This window comes from Bufo bufo, chromosome 6 (assembly GCF_905171765.1).
Source record: "Bufo bufo chromosome 6, aBufBuf1.1, whole genome shotgun sequence".
Classification (NCBI taxonomy): Eukaryota; Metazoa; Chordata; class Amphibia; order Anura; family Bufonidae; genus Bufo; species Bufo bufo.
Genome location: NC_053394.1, coordinates 337,160,750 through 337,178,145, shown reverse-complemented (window position 1 = coordinate 337,178,145; position 17,396 = coordinate 337,160,750). Strand labels below are relative to the sequence as shown.

General features: G+C 41.0%; 1 protein-coding gene across 1 annotated transcript in view; it reads left to right on the top strand.

Moving 5' to 3' along the window:
- The first annotated feature begins 1,570 nt into the window (after positions 1–1,570).
- Positions 1,571–17,396, top strand: part of GGT7 (gamma-glutamyltransferase 7) — a 47,143-nt gene continuing 31,317 nt past the window's right edge. Inside the window, exon 1 of the mRNA XM_040437721.1 lies at positions 1,571–1,727. Coding sequence (XP_040293655.1) covers positions 1,571–1,727 — 157 coding nt within the window. The remainder of the gene's footprint in view (positions 1,728–17,396) is intronic.

The window sequence follows — 17,396 nt, the reverse complement described above, 5'->3', positions numbered from 1 at the left end:
GAACAAGGTCCTGGTGGACCGAAACGTTGGCCAGTGTCATATGATTTATTCTTGGGATGGACAATAAATGAATTATCCTTGATCATTTCAAATACGAGTGCCGTGGTCTTTACTCATATCTTTTTACAGTTAATAAAGTAGTCTGTAGCCATTTTAAAGGGGTTCTGTACCTTTTTTATTACTGATGAGCTACCCTTTGGATAGGCCATCATCATCTGATTGGCGGGGATCTGACACCCACTCATCAGCTGTTTGATAAGACAGTGGCACTTGCCGTAGCACCCCGGCCTTCTCGCTGTTTCCCGCAGCTGAACCAGGACACGTACGTAGTCCTGCCGTGCGGGAAACAACGAGAATGCCGCTGCTCTACTGTGAGCGCCGCTGCCTTCTCAAACAGCTGATCGGCAGAGGTCCCGGGTGTTTGACCTCCGCCAATCAAAAAGGTACAAAACCCCTTTAATCCACTGTTTGTTTTCTATTTATTACTTTATTTGTATTTGCTATGTTATATAATACTGTGTCTTATTAAACAGGCTGTTTGTTCCACCCTCCCAACTACTATCCAATCATTGTCAGGTTGACATTACCAATGCTGTCTACAGGGGTGTAACTACCATAGTGGCAGACCATGCGACTGCTATGGGGCCCAGGGCAAGAGGGGGCCCAGTCTTAGTTGGGATCATCCCCTCTTCTACTGGAGGTGAAAACTTGGTCAGGACTCTGCCCTCTAAAGGAACAACTTTTAGCAAATGAGGCAGTCGAGAAATGGCTCAAGGGTCGTTGAAAAGGGTTTCGGCGGAAACCCTTCTGTCCTGTGTGGGGGGCCTGGTTTGATCCTTGCTATGGGACCCTTACTGCTCTATGTACGCCACTGCTGTCTTGGTCATGATATAGTCCTAGGAGACCCCAGAGTGTCATACACAACTTTTTAGGGCAATTGGGGAACTTCCGATTTGGGTCGAATTTATTCGGACCGATTGAAATCTGACTGCTGAATTGATACAATCGGAACCAAAACGCATTTCAGCAAATTTGCTCATCTCTATCAGGAACCTTTCTAACAAAAAGGGATTGCGCAAAGCATCGGACACTTGTAAGATCTGCCGCCTGGTTATGTAGCATGCCTCTTCGATGGGCGCATCAATAACATGAGTATATTATACTATATGTACCATGATATACTGTAACATTAGCAGCTTGGTACACCAGGAGCTGCTATGGCTTCTGGCAAAGCACATTCAGCCATGCAGCTTCCTTCCTCCTCCCCCTACTCTTTGTATCCCTACAGGGGAGAATGGAGGAGCAGGACAAAAGCAAGTATCCCTGGGTTTCTTGGAGTAATTCTGCATCAGTGCTGGATAACCATGGCTGCTTCTGGTTGTCCTGCCTCCATTTAAAGGGTCTCTTTGTAGTGACAGCCCCCTGACTGACCGTCAAAACAGGCTGGTAGCCTCTGTGATCACCTGTCCTCATCACAAATGACTGTTCGGACTACTGCCACCTGCCGGTGTCTCTGCTGCTCTGCAGCTCCCACCCTCCACAGCAGTGGTGACGTCACAGGCTAGTGGAGATGGCTGAGCCGGGCCCTGGGCGATCTCTGGGCTCGTATTCCCCTGTAGACTACATGAGCATCACCAGCTTTCCCCGTCTACCAGAAGAGGAAACCGGGGGAGAGCCTGTGCCGAGAGCTGGGGAGGATGATACCTTCCTGGGGGAGCATGACTCCGGTAATCTGCTGTTGTCTTGCTCGGTGTAATAAATCATGTGTACACATAGAGCATGTCTACACTGATATCCATCATCATCCCATGTAGTGTCAGTGCATGCATCATCCATGTTATCCCTGCATCATATGGACCAGTGATGTCATTTCTCCATCACATGTGTCTGAGAACCAGTATCTGTCTCCATCACATCCAGTATATCTCACTAATACATGTACCTGTGTATATCATCTCCTCACTACATATTCCAGTGTATATCATCTCATTGTATACCAGTGTATATCATCTCATCGTATACCAGTGTATATCATCTCCTCATATACCAGTATATATCATCTCATCATATACCAGTGTATATCATCTCCTTGTATACCAGTGTATATCATCTCATCGTATACCAGTGTATATCATCTCCTCAAATACCAGTATATATCATCTCATCATATACCAGTGTATATCATCTCCTTGTATACCAGTGTATATCATCTCATCGTATACCAGTGTATATCATCTCTTCATATACCAGTATATATCATCTCATCATATACCAGTGTATATCTTCTCCTTGTATACAAGTGTATATCATCTCATCGTATACCAGTGTATATCATCTCTTCATAAACCAGTATATATCATCTCATCATATACCAGTGTATATCATCTCCTTGTATACCAGTGTATATCATCTCATCGTATACCAGTGTATATCATCTCCTCATATACCAGTATATATCATCTCATCATATACCATTGTATATCATCTCCTTGTATACCAGTGTATATCATCTCATCATATACCAGTGTATATCATCTCCTTGTATACCAGTGTATATCATCTCATCATATACCAGTATATCATCTCCTCATATACCAGTGTATATCATCTCCTCATATACCAGTGTATATCATCTCCTCATATACCAGTATATATCATCTCATCATATACCATTGTATATCATCTCCTCATATACCAGTATATATCATCTCATCATATACCATTGTATATCATCTCCTTGTATACCAGTATATATCATCTCATCATATACCAGTGTATATCATCTCCTCATATACCAGTGTATATCATCTCCTCATATACCAGTATATATCATCTCATCATATACCATTGTATATCATCTCCTTGTATACCAGTGTATATCATCTCATCGTATAGCAGTGTATATCATCTCCTCATATACCAGTATATATCATCTCATCATATACCATTGTATATCATCTCCTTGTATACCAGTGTATATCATCTCATCATATATCAGTGTATATCATCTCCTCATATACCAGTGTATATCATCTCCTTGTATACCAGTATATATCATTTCATCATATACCAGTGTATATCATCTCCTCAAATACCAGTGTATATCATCTCATCATATACCAGTGTATATCATCTCCTCAAATACCAGTGTATATCATCTCATCACTACATATACCACAGTATATATCATCTCCTCATATACCAGTATATATCATATCATCATATACCAGTGTATATAATCTCCTCATATAACAGTATATATGATCTTATCATATACCAGTGTATACCATCTCCTTACTACATATACCAGTGTATATCATCTCCTCACATACCAGTATATATCATAGCATCATATACCAGTGTATATCATCTCATCATATACCAGTGAATATCATCTTTTCATATACCAGTATATATCATCTCATCATATACCAGTGTATATCCTCTCATTACATATACCAGTGTATATCATCTCCTCACTACATATACCAGTGTATATCACTTTATTATATACCAGTGTATATCGTCTCACTACATGTACCAGTGTATATCATCTCATCATAAACCAGTGTATATCATCCCCTCACTACATATACCAGTGTATATTGTCTTACTACATGTACCAGTGTATATCATCTCATCATATACCAGTGTCTATCATCTCACTACATATACCAGTAAATATCATCTCATCATATACCAGTGTATGTCATCTCCTTGTATACCAGTATATATCATCTCATCATATACCAGTGTATATCATCTCCTCAAATACCAGTGTATATCATCTCATCATATACCAGTGTATATCATCTCCTCAAATACCAGTGTATATCATCTCATCACTACATATACCAGTATATATCATCTCCTCATATACCAGTATATATCATATCATCATATACCAGTGTATATAATCTCCTCATATAACAGTATATATGATCTTATCATATACCAGTGTATACCATCTCCTTACTACATATACCAGTGTATATCATCTCCTCACATACCAGTATATATCATAGCATCATATACCAGTGTATATCATCTCATCATATACCAGTGAATATCATTTTTTCATATACCAGTATATATCATCTCATCATATACCAGTGTATATCCTCTCATTACATATACCAGTGTATATCATCTCCTCACTACATATACCAGTGTATATCACTTTATTATATACCAGTGTATATCGTCTCACTACATGTACCAGTGTATATCATCTCATCATAAACCAGTGTATATCATCCCCTCACTACATATACCAGTGTATATCGTCTTACTACATGTACCAGTGTATATCATCTCATCATATACCAGTGTCTATCATCTCACTACATATACCAGTAAATATCATCTCATCATATACCAGTGTATATCATCTCTTCACTACATATACCAGTGCATATCATCTCCTCACTACATATACCAGTGTATATCACCTCATTATATACTAGTGTATATCATCTCACTACATATACCAGTGTATATCATCTCCTCATTACATGTACCAGTGTATATCACCTCATTATATACTAGTGTATATCATCTCACTACATATACCAGTGTATATCATCTCCTCATTACAAGTACCAGTGTATATCACATCATTATATACCAGTGTATATCATCTCACTACATATACCAGTGTATATCATCTCCTCATTACATGTACCAGTGTATATCATCTCATCACTAAATATATACCAGTGTATATCATCTCATCATATACCAGTATATATCATCTCATCATATACCAGTATATATCATCTCATCATATACCAGTGTATATCATCTCACTACATATACCAGTGTATATCATCTCCTCATTACATGTACCAGTGTATATCATCTCATCACTAAATATATACCAGTGTATATCATCTCATCATATACCAGTATATATCATCTCATCATATACCAGTATATATCATCTCATCATATACCAGTGTATATCATCTCACTATATATACCAGTGTATCACATACCAGTGTATATCATCTCCTCATTACATGTACCAGTGTATATCATCTCACTACATATACCAGTGTATATCATCTCCTCATTACATGTACCAGTGTATATTATCTCACTACATATACCAGTGTATATCATCTCATTATATACCAATGTATATCATCTCATCATATACCAGTGTATATCATCTCATCATAGGTAAAAGGAAAATCACTGCAGCTCTCACATACCACCTCCCAGTGGAGCACGGATAATCAGGCCTGGACTAAGTCTGGAGCAGAATATGGAGAAAATACAGATTCCAGCTCTTCACAATAAAAAAGGCTTTTAGTCGACTTCCATAAAATCCGACATCAAAAGTAAGACATATTGTTGTGACGCGTTTCGGGCTGTTACATCCTAGCCCTTCATCAAGACCTTTGATGAAGGGCTAGGATGTAACAGCCCGAAATGCGTCACAACAATATGTCTTACTTTTGATGTCGGATTTTATGGAAATCGAATAAAAGCCTTTTTTATTGTGAAGAGCTGGAATCCGTATTTTCTCCATCATCTCATTATATACCAATGTATATCATCTCATCATATATCAATGTATATCATCTCATTATATACCAGTGTATATCATCTCATCATATACCAATGTATATCATCTCATTATATACCAATGTATATCATCTCATTATATACCAATGTATATCATCTCATCATATATCAATGTATATCATCTCATTATATACCAGTGTATATCATCTCATTATATACCAATGTATATCATCTCATCATATACCAGTGTATATCATCTCATTATATACCAATGTATATCATCTCATCATATACCAGTGTATATCATCTCATCATATACCAATGTATATCATCTCATTATATACCAATGTATATCATCTCATTATATACCAGTGTATATCATCTCATCATATACCAATGTATATCATCTCATTATATACCAGTGTATATCATCTCATCATATACCAATGTATATCATCTCATTATATACCAGTGTATATCATCTCATCATATACCAGTGTATATCATCTCATTATATACCAGTGTATATCATCTCATCATATACCAATGTATATCATCTCATTATATACCAGTGTATATCATCTCATTATATACCAATGTATATCATCTCATCATATACCAGTGTATATCATCTCATCATATACCAATGTATATCATCTCATCATATACCAGTGTATATCATCTCATCATATACCAGTGTATATCATCTCATTATATACCAGTGTATATCATCTCATTATATACCAATGTATATCATCTCATCATATACCAGTGTATATCATCTCATTATATACCAATGTATATCATCTCATTATATACCAATGTATATCATCTCATTATATACCAATGTATATCATCTCATCATATACCAATGTATATCATCTCATTATATACCAATGTATATCATCTCATTATATACCAGTGTATATCATCTCATCATATACCAGTGTATATCATCTCATCATATACCAGTGTATATCATCTCATTATATACCAGTGTATATCATCTCATCATATACCAGTGTATATCATCTCATCATATACCAGTGTATATCATCTCATCATATACCAGTGTATATCATCTCCTCACTACATGAGTTTATGTAACCTCCTAACTACATTTACCAGTATATATTATTTCCTTCCTATGTTCTGCATTTGACTGGATGATAATTTGGTCCAAGTAATATATTTATTTATTTTATGCACATACAGGTGAAACTCGAAAAATTAGAATATCGTGCAAAGTTCATTTATTTCAGTAATGCAACTTAAAAGGTGAAACTAACACATGAGATAGACTCATTACATGCAAAGCGAGATATTTCAAGCCTTTATTTGTTATAATTTAGATGATTATGGCTTACAGCAGTGATGCCCAACCTACGGCCCGCGCAGTGACCGGCACAGGCAGCAAAGCGATGCTGCCTGTAATCTCCTCGCCAAGCCCCGCTTCCTAGCTAATTTATTCACTGCACTTGCCTCTGTGAAATTGAAGAGAAGCGCCGTAATCTCGCACAGGCGCACTGGCAGAGGCATCGAAGTGCGCATGCACCGTCTTCCTGGCCTCTGCCAGTGCGCCTGTGCGAGATTACGGCGCTTCTCTTCAATTTCACAGAGGCAAGTGCAGGGGCTGGGTGGGGGGGATATCTGTGGACGACACTGGGGAGGATATCTGTGGATGACACTGAGGGGGATATCTGTGGAGGACACTGAAGGGGGGGATCTGTGGAGGACACTGAAGGGGGGGATCTGTGGAGGACACTGAAGGGGGGATCTGTGGAGGACACTGAAGGGGGGGATCTGTGGAGGACACTGAAGGGGGGATCTGTGGAGGACACTGAGGGGGGGATCTGTGGAGGACACTGAAGGGGGGATCTGTGGAGGACACTGAAGGGGGGATCTGTGGAGGACACTGAAGGGGGGGATCTGTGGAGGACACTGAAGGGGGGGATCTGTGGAGGACACTGAAGGGGGGGGATCTGTGGACGACACTGAAGGGGGGGATCTGTGGACGACACTGAAGGGGGGGATCTGTGGACGACACTTAAGGGGATGTTGGGGTGGGAGGTCCTGGAGGCGTGTTTGGGTGGGAGCTCTGGAAGCGGTGGGAGGTCCGATAGGTATGTGGGGGTGGGAGATCCGGGAGGGGGGGGGCCCATAATTTTTTTTGCTATGGGGCCCAGTCATTTCTAGCTACGCCCCTGATTGTTAAGATTGGGCGGGCACTGGAGCGATAGAGCGCCCTGCTGTAGGAGAAGCCGGCGGGAGATGAAAGGAGGAGGGGCCAGCTCCTGGTGGTGTCGGGCACACGGCGCAAGCATGGCGGTGGAGGATCTGACTGAAGCCTAAAGACCAGACATCAAGGTAGACCTGCAGAAGAAGGTGACAGCTCAGTATGTGATGTATACATGTGTGTAATGTATGTAGTGCAGTGTGTGATAATCACATACTGCACTACATACATTACACACATGTATACATAACATGCCCCCTCACAGTAATAATGCCAAGATATGTGCCCTCTTCACAGACTTAATGCTCACACATGCCCCCTCACAGTAGTTATGCCCAGATATGTGGCCCCTCACAGTAATAATGCAAAGATATGTACCCTCTTCACATATGTAATGCTCACACATGCCCCCTCACAGTAGTTATGCCCAGATATGTGCCCCCTCACAGTAGTTATGCCCAGATATGTGCCCTCTTCACAGTAGTTATGCCCTGATATGTGCCCTCCTCACAGTAGTTATGCCCTGATATGTGCCCTCCTCACAGTAGTTATGCCCTGATATGTGCCCTCCTCACAGTAGTTATGCCCTAATATGTGCCCTCCTCATAGTAGTTATGTTTAGATATGTGCCCCCTCACAGTAGTTATGCCCAGATATGTGCCCCCTCACAGTAGTTATGCCAGATATGTGCCCTCTTCACAGTAGTAATGCTCACTCGTGCCCCCTCACAGTAGTTATGCCCTGATATGTACCCTCCTCACAGCTCACAGTAGTTATACCCTGATGTGTGCCCTCCTCACAGTAGTTATACCCTGATATGTGCCCTCCTCACAGTAGTTATGCCCAGATATGTGCCCCCTCACAGTAGTTATGGCAGATATGTGCCCTCTTCACAGTAGTAATGCTCACACGTGCCCCCTCACAGCGTTTGCATTTCTTTCTGGCAAAGCTACCTGGTTCCGGCCCGCAAAATTTATACCAAGTCTAGTGCGGCCCTCAGACGAAAAATGGTTGGGCACCACTGGCTTACAGCTTATGAAACCCCAAAGTTACAATTTCAGGTACCCTTTGCTTACGGGGTATGTATTAATTAGCTGACTAGAGTGTGACACTTTGAGCCTAGAATATTGAACCTTTTTTAACAATATAAAAATTTTAAGTTGCATTACTGAAATAAATGAACTTTTGCACGATATTCTAATTTTTCGAGTTTCACCTGTATATAGCACTACTATATTCCACAGCGCTTTACAGACATTAGCATCCCACTGTCCCAATGGGGCTCACAATCTAAGTTTCCTATCAGAATGTCTTTGGATTGTGGAAGGAAACCGGAGAACCCGGAGGAAACCCACACAAACATACTCCATGCAGATGTTGTCCTTGGTCGGATCAGAACCTAGGAATGGCACCAGTGCTAACCACTGAGCCACCGTGCAGTGATTTCCGTAGCTGTATAAAAACATGGTACAACAAGAACATTGTCTAATTTAGGGTGTATATACACATGCTTAATACACATTAACAAGCATGTAAATTGAAATTTGCATATTAAACGTAATAGTAAATGTTTATATAGTACATGACCAGTGCAGCTTTGTAAACCGTGCGAAGTATATACTGTAGATATATTTTAGAAGGGTTTAAGACGCTGTAAAGTTTAGGTAAGCAGAAGTGTATCTACTTTGAGTGGATATGGTGTACACATGTAGACACCAGGGGTATCGTCCATGTACAAGCCCCAAGTCCCATGGACTCTTTTGATACAGTGAAGTTAAGTACATAGATTATACATTCATTCACTGCATTAAAGGTCTTCTCAGGGGTTTCTTCTTTGTATATCCTTACACAGAAAAGAAACAGAGAACCCCTTTGAATATTACAGACATATACCTCTATTGTCATATAATTAGTAACTATTATAATAATGAAATATACAAATGTAAAATAATAGTGTTATGTTTTGTGATGCCAATGCAAAGGTGTTCGATAAGGGTCCTACCTGAGGCAGGAGTCGGGCAGAAAACCAGTCCTGAGAGTGTACCACAGTACCTGCTGTTTTCTTGCCCGTCTGACCATCCCCTGTTCTCTATCTGTACATCTCTCCAGTGCTTGCGTCAATGTGATGTAAAGTCTGAGGTTTAGCATGCCTTCACTGCCAATATTCTCATATCTTAAGAGAAAGCAATGTGCCATCATTTTATGGGTGCAAAAAGTATGTGAGACTGGAATGTTCAGAATGTGCCACCTTCCTGACTGGTATGATGTTGGGCAGATGGAGAGATTGTATACCTTCTCAATAGTATGTGCGTACAGTATTAGAACACACTACTGTGCATAATTATATATATATATATATATATATATTGTTCTGTACATGTGAACACATTGCTGTGCATATAATACTGTACATATACACAATGTTCTGCACCTAATACTGTACATGCAAACACACTGCTATACATATAATACTGTACAGTCGTGGCCAAAAGTTTTGAGAATGACACAAATACTAATTTTCACAATGTTTGCTGCTAAACTGCTTTTAGATCTTTGTTTCAGTTGTTTCTGTGATGTAGTGAAATATAATTACACGCACTTCATACGTTTCAAAGGCTTTTATCGACAATTACATGACATTTATGCAAAGAGTCAGTATTTGCAGTGTTGGCCCTTCTTTTTCAGGACCTCTGCAATTCGACTGGGCATGCTCTCAATCAACTTCTGGGCCAATTCCTGACTGATAGCAACCCATTCTTTCATAATCACTTCTTGGAGTTTGTCAGAATTAGTGGGTTTTTGTTTGTCCAACTGCCTCTTGAGGATTGACCACAAGTTCTCAATGAGATTAAGATCTGGGGAGTTTCCAGGCCATGGACCCAAAATGTCAACGTTTTGGTCCCCGAGCCACTTAGTTATCACTTTTGCCTTATGGCACGGTGCTCCATCGTGCTGGAAAATGCATTGTTCTTCACCAAACTGTTGTTGGATTGTTGGAAGAAGTTGCTGTTGGAGGGTGTTTTGGTACCATTCTTTATTCATGGCTATGTTTTTGGGCAAAATTGTGTGTGAGCCCACTCCCTTGGATGAGAAGCAATCCCACACATGAATGGTCTCAGGATGCTTTACTGTTGGCATGACACAGGACTGATGGTAGCGCTCACCTTTTCTTCTCCGGACAAGCCTTTTTCCAGATGCCCCAAACAATCGGAAAGAGACTTTATCGGAGAATATGACTTTGCCCCAGTCCTCAGCAGTCCATTCACCATACTTTCTGCAGAAGATCAATCTGTCCCTGATGTTTTTTTGGAGAGAAGTGGCTTCTTTGCTGGCCTTCTTGACACCAGGCCATCTTCCAAAAGTCTTGGCCTCACTGTGCGTGCAGATGCGCTCACACCTGCCTGCTGCCATTCCGGAGCAAGCTCTGCACTGGTGGAACTCCGATCCTGCAGCTGAATCCTCTTTAGGAGACGATCCTGGCGCTTGCTGGAGTTTCTTGGACGCCCTGAAGCCTTCTTAACAAGAATTGAACCTCTTTCCTTGAAGTTCTTGATGATCCTATAAATTGTTGATTGAGGTGCAATCTTAGTAGCCACAATATCCTTGTCTGTGAAGCCATTTTTATGCAACGCAATGATGGCTGCATGCGTTTCTTTGCAGGTCACCATGGTTAACAATGGAAGAACAATGATTTCAAGCATCACCCTCCTTTTAACATGTCAAGTCTGCCATTTTAACCCAATCAGCCTGACATAATGATCTCCAGCCTTGTGCTCATCAGCATTCTCACCTGAGTTAACAAGACGATTACTGAAATTATCTCAGCAGGTCCTTTAATGACAGCAATGATATGCAGTGGAAAGTTTTTTTTGGGATTGAGTTAATTTTCATGGCAAAGAAGGACTATGCAATTCATCTGATCACTCTTCATAGCATTCTGGAGTATATGCAAATTGCTATTATAAAAACTTAAGCAGCAACTTTTCCAATTTCCAATATTTATGTAATTCTCAAAACTTTTGGCCACGACTGTACATATACACAATGTTCTGCTGCACCTAATACTGTACATGTGAACACACTGGTGTGCATATAGTACTGTACATATACACAATGTTCTGCACCTAATACTGTACATGCAAACACACTGCTATACATATAATACTGTACATATACACAATGTTCTGCACCTAATACTGTACATGTGAACACACTGGTGTGTATATAATACTGTACATATACACAATGTTCTGCACCTAATACTGTACATGCAAACACACTGCTATACATATAATACTGTACATATACACAATGTTCTGCACCTAATACTGTACATGTGAACACACTGGTGTGCATATAATACTGTACATATACACAATGTTCTGCACCTAATACTGTATATGTGAACACACTGCTGTACATATAATACTATACAGTCAAGTCCACAAATATTGGGACATCGACACAATTGTAACATTGTTTGCTCTATACATCACCACAATGGATTTGAAATTAAACGAACAAGATGTGCTTTAACTGCAGACTAATAATAATAATAATAATAATAATAATAATAATAATGTAAGGTTGGATAGTACTCCAATCTGATTTTGTGGGCAGCAGGAGATGGTTCCCAAACCAGATAATAATATAGATTAAGACTCCTGTACTCCACTTTGCTGTTTTGAATAAATGCTTTTATTTCAAAGAGCGGTTCCAGTCAAAAAACGTTTTTCGGCATATAGCCTTCTTCAGTACAACTGGTTGAGCCGCATAGGTGGAGAAAAAAGCGTAGGGTAAGAGTTAAAGTTGAGGTACCCACAGTGGGTTGCAAGTTGTTGCAGTGGTGTGGGGCTCTATGGCCCTGTATGGCTTGCGCTGAAGTAAGGCAGTAGACTAAACAGAAAGGCGCCTTTCTGTTTAGTCTACTGCCTTACTCCAGCGCAAGCCATACAGGGCCATAGAGCCCCACACCACTGCAACAACTTGCAACCCACTGTGGGTACCTCAACTTTAACTCTTACCCTACGCTTTTTTCACCACCTATGCGGCTCAACCAGTTGTACTGAAGAAGGCTAAATGCCGAAAAAAGTTTTTTGACTGGAACCGCTCTTTGAATTAACTGCAGACTGTCAGCTTTAATTTGAGGGTATTTACATCCAAATCAGGTGAACGGTGTAGGAATTACAACAGTTTGCATATGTGCCTCCCACTTGTTAAGGAACCAAAAGTAATAGGACAATTGGCTTCTCAGCTGTTTCATGGCCAGGTGTGTGTTATTCCCTCATTATCCCAATTACAATGAGCAGATAAAAGATCCAGAGTTTATTTCAAGTGTGCTATTTGCATTTGGAATCTGTTGCTGTCAACTCTCAAGATGAGATCCAAAGAGCTGTCACTATCAGTGAAGCAAGCCATCATTAGGCTGAAAAAACACAACAAACCCATCAGAGAGATAGCAAAAACATTAGACGTGGCCAAAACAACTGTTTGGAACATTCTTAAAAAGAAGGAACGCACCGTTGAGCTCAGCAACACCAAAATATCCGGAAGACCATGGAAAACAACTGTAGTGGATGGCCGAAGAATTCTTTCCCTGGTGAAGAAAACACCCTTCACAACAGTTGGCCAGATCCAGAACACTCTCCAGGAGGTAGGTGTATATGTGTCAAAGTCAACAATCAAGAGAAGACTTCACCAGATTGAATACAGAGGGTTTACCACAAGATGTAAACCATTGGTGAGCTTCAAAAACAGGAAGGCCAGATTAGAGTTTGCCAAACGACATCTAAAAAAGCCTTCACAGTTCTGGAACAACATCCTATGGACAGATGAGACCAAAATCAACTTGTACCAGAGTGATGAGAAGAGAAAAGTATGGAGAAGGAAAGGAACTGCTCATGATCCTAAGCATACCACCTCATCAGTGAAGCATGGTGGTGGTAGTCTCATGGCGTGGGCATGTATGGCTGACAATGGAACTGGTTCTCTTGTATTTATTGATGATGTGACTGCTGATAAAAGCAGCAGGATGGATTCTGAAGTGTTTCAGGCAATATTATCTGCTCATATTCAGCCAAATACTTCAGAACTCATTGGGCGGCGCTTCACAGTGCAGATAGACAATGACCCAAAGCATACTACAAAAGCAACCAAAGAGTTTTTAAAGGGAAAGAAGTGTAATGTTATGCAATGGTCAAGTCAATCACCTGACCTGAATCAGATTGAGCATGCATTTCACTTGCTGAAAACAAAGCTGAAGGAAAAATGCCCCAAGAACAAGCAGAAACTGAAGACAGTTGCAGTAGAGGCCTGGCAGAGCATCACCAGGGATGAAACCCAGCGTCTGGTGATGGCTATGCGTTCCAAACTTTAGGCTATAATTGATATTATAAAGGATTTGCAACCAAGTATTAAAAAGTGAAAGTTTGATTTATGATTATTATTCTGTCCCATTACTTTTGGTCCCTTAACAAGTGGGGGGCACATATGCAAACTGTTGTAATTCCTACACCGTTCACCTGATTTGGATGTAAATACCCTCAAATTAAAGCTGACAGTCTGCAGTTAAAGCACATCTTGTTCTTTACATTTCAAATTCATTGTGGTGGTGTATAGAGCCACAAATGTTTGAATTTTGTTGATGTCCCAATATTTATGGACCTGACTGTATATCTAATATATAAAACTGAGTGTATGTGTGTATGTATGTCCGCTAAAGGAATCCGCACCGTCGCATTTACAATCATGAAATTTGGCACACAGGTACATCATGTGTCCCTGAAGGTTTTAGACTGGGTCTCAGCTCTCTGGGACGTACCGTTCCTGAGATATTCTAAAAAAAGGCATTAGCCAATAGAAGGCTGGTCACATGACCTTTATCAGCCAATAGAAGCTTGCAGGCCCTTAGCCTCCACATACACAGTTTTACACCAGGTTTCCATAACAACACAGCCATTTTTCTTCACTGCTGTAGGTTAGTTTTAAAGAGGCAGGGCTCTGTGGGTGACACTATTAAGGGAGGGGAGTGCTGTGGAGGTCACAGTTCAGGGGCAGGTAGGTTGGCCATTCAGGCCACCCTCAAAAGACTGACTTAAAAACCCCGCCCCAGGTCCCACTAAGAAACGCCCATGACCCTGTTAGGCCACACCCCCTCCCACTCTGCAGCCGACAGGGATTGAAAAAAATGAAGGTAAAATCAACTTCTGTCAGCTGCAGTGGTGGCAGGGATGGTGACTTGTCCCCTGCACCTCACGCTCAGACAGCACAGTGCTGCTGTCTGAGAGTGAGCTGTTCAAAAGGACATCCCTGTGTCCGTCCAAGCCCTGACGGACGTAGGACAGGGAGTCTGAAAGCCCAACTGTCTGGCCTAAAACCGGACCTCTCTCCACCCGAGGGGCAGGCTGCTGTAAAGGTCACAGTTAGCCTACATGCACACGAACGTGGTTTGGTTCCGCATCTGAGCCTCATTTTTTGCGGGTCAGATGCAGGCCCGTTCACTTCAATGGGGCCGCAAAAGATGCGGACAGCACTCCATGTGCTGTCTGCATCCGTTGCTCCAATCCGTAGCCCCGCCAAAAAATTAGAACATGTCCTAATCTTGTCCGTTTTGCGGACAAGGATAGGTATTGTTACAATGGATCTGCAAAACACAAACGTTCGTGTGCATGTAGGCTTAAGGGAACTGTCCGCTATGGAGGTCAGTGTTAAGGGGCAGATTGCTGTAGAGGCCACTGTTAAGGGGGCGGGATGTTGTGGAAATCACTGTTAAGGAGATGGGATACTGTGGAGGTCACTGTTAAAGGGGCCGGGTTCTGTAGATGTCACTTTTATAGTGGATACTGTTGATATCTTTTAATGACACACACAAACATTAAATGAAATATACCCGTGCAAAGCCGGGTCCTTCTGCTAATATATATATATATATATACTGTTCTGTGCATATAATACTATACATATACACACTGCACCTAATACTGTACACGTGAACACACTAATGTACATATAATACTATATATATATATATATATATATATATATATATAGATATAAAATCACACAGTGAGAGGTTTCGTCTGGGAAAACAGGTATTTTCCTCCCAGCATGTGCTGTTGGGCTGATTTACAGCCAGTTGAGGTCAAATACCGGACCGGATTTTAAATGCCAGTCCAGGTTTTGGCAGCACCTGGCTGTCCTTAAATAGGCAGCTGGGCTCAGAAGCCATGTCTCTGTGTTGGGATCTGGGAGCCTTGTGTTTGGATGAAGGCTTGCTACCTGTTTGGCGTGAAAACAGGTTGGTGCTGCTATCAGCAAGGACTCTTTGAGGCAGAATTGCCGCATGGTGTGAATTACCACCAATACCGCAAGGTGACTTTTTGTTTGAATATGACTGCTTGTTTTGTCACTTGCCTAAAGTGTGAATAAAACACTGAACTGTTTGATCCAAAGAACTTGTTGTTGCCTCTATACTGCGTCCGCTAATCCTGTCTACCAGAGCGAGTCTCCACAATATATAAACACAGACTGTTCTGCACTGTACATGTGAACACACTGCTGTGCATATAATACTGTACATATACACACTGTTCTGCACCTAATACTGTGCATGTGAACACACTGCTGTACATATATCTTTCAGCTGGCAATAAGTTATTTAACCCCAACTGGTGCAATGAGTTGCTTCTCATTTCTTAAACAACCCTGTCGAAAGACACATCTCGTGGTCGTGGAAAAGATGTTAGTCTGTTTGAGAAGGGTCAAATCATTGGCATGCTTCAAGCAGAGAAAACATCTAAGGAGATTGCAGAAACGACTAAAATTGGGTTAAGAACTGTCCAACGCATTATTAGAAACTGGATAGAAAGTGGGGACCCATCGTATTCGAGGAAGAAATGTGGCGGGAAAAAAATCCTGAATGATCGTGATCGGCGATCACTTAAATGTTTGGTGAAATCAAATCGAAGAAAAACAACAGTAGAACTCAGGGCTATGTTTAATAGTGAAAGTAAGAGCATTTCCACACGCACAATGCGAAGGGAACTCAAGGGATTGGGACTGAACAGCTGTGTAGCCGTGAGAAAACCACTAATCAGTGAGGCAAACCAGAAAAAAAGGCTTCAATTTGCTAGGAAGCATAAAGATTGAACTCTGGAGCAATAGAAGAAGGTCATGTGGACTGAGTACAGATTTACCCTGTTCCAGAGTGATGGGCGCATCAGGGTAAGAAGAGAGGCAGATGAAGTGATGCACCCATCATGCCTAGTGCCTACTGTACAAGCCTGTGTGGGCAGTGCTATGATCTGGGGTTGCTGCAGTTGGTCAGGTCTAGGTTCAGCAACAGTATGTGCTCCAAGAATGAGGTCAGCTGACTACCTGAACATACTGAATGACCAGGTTATTCCATCAATGGATTTTTTCTTTCCTGATGGCACGGGCATATTCCAAGATGACAATGCCAGGATTCATCGGGCTGAAAATGTGAAAGAGTGGTTCAGGGAACACGAGACATCATTTTCACACATGGATTGGCCACCACAGAGCCCAGATCTTTTTTTTTTTACTTTTTAAACTTTATTAAACATCCAACAATAACAATTATATAAAACATATCATTATTAACCTATTA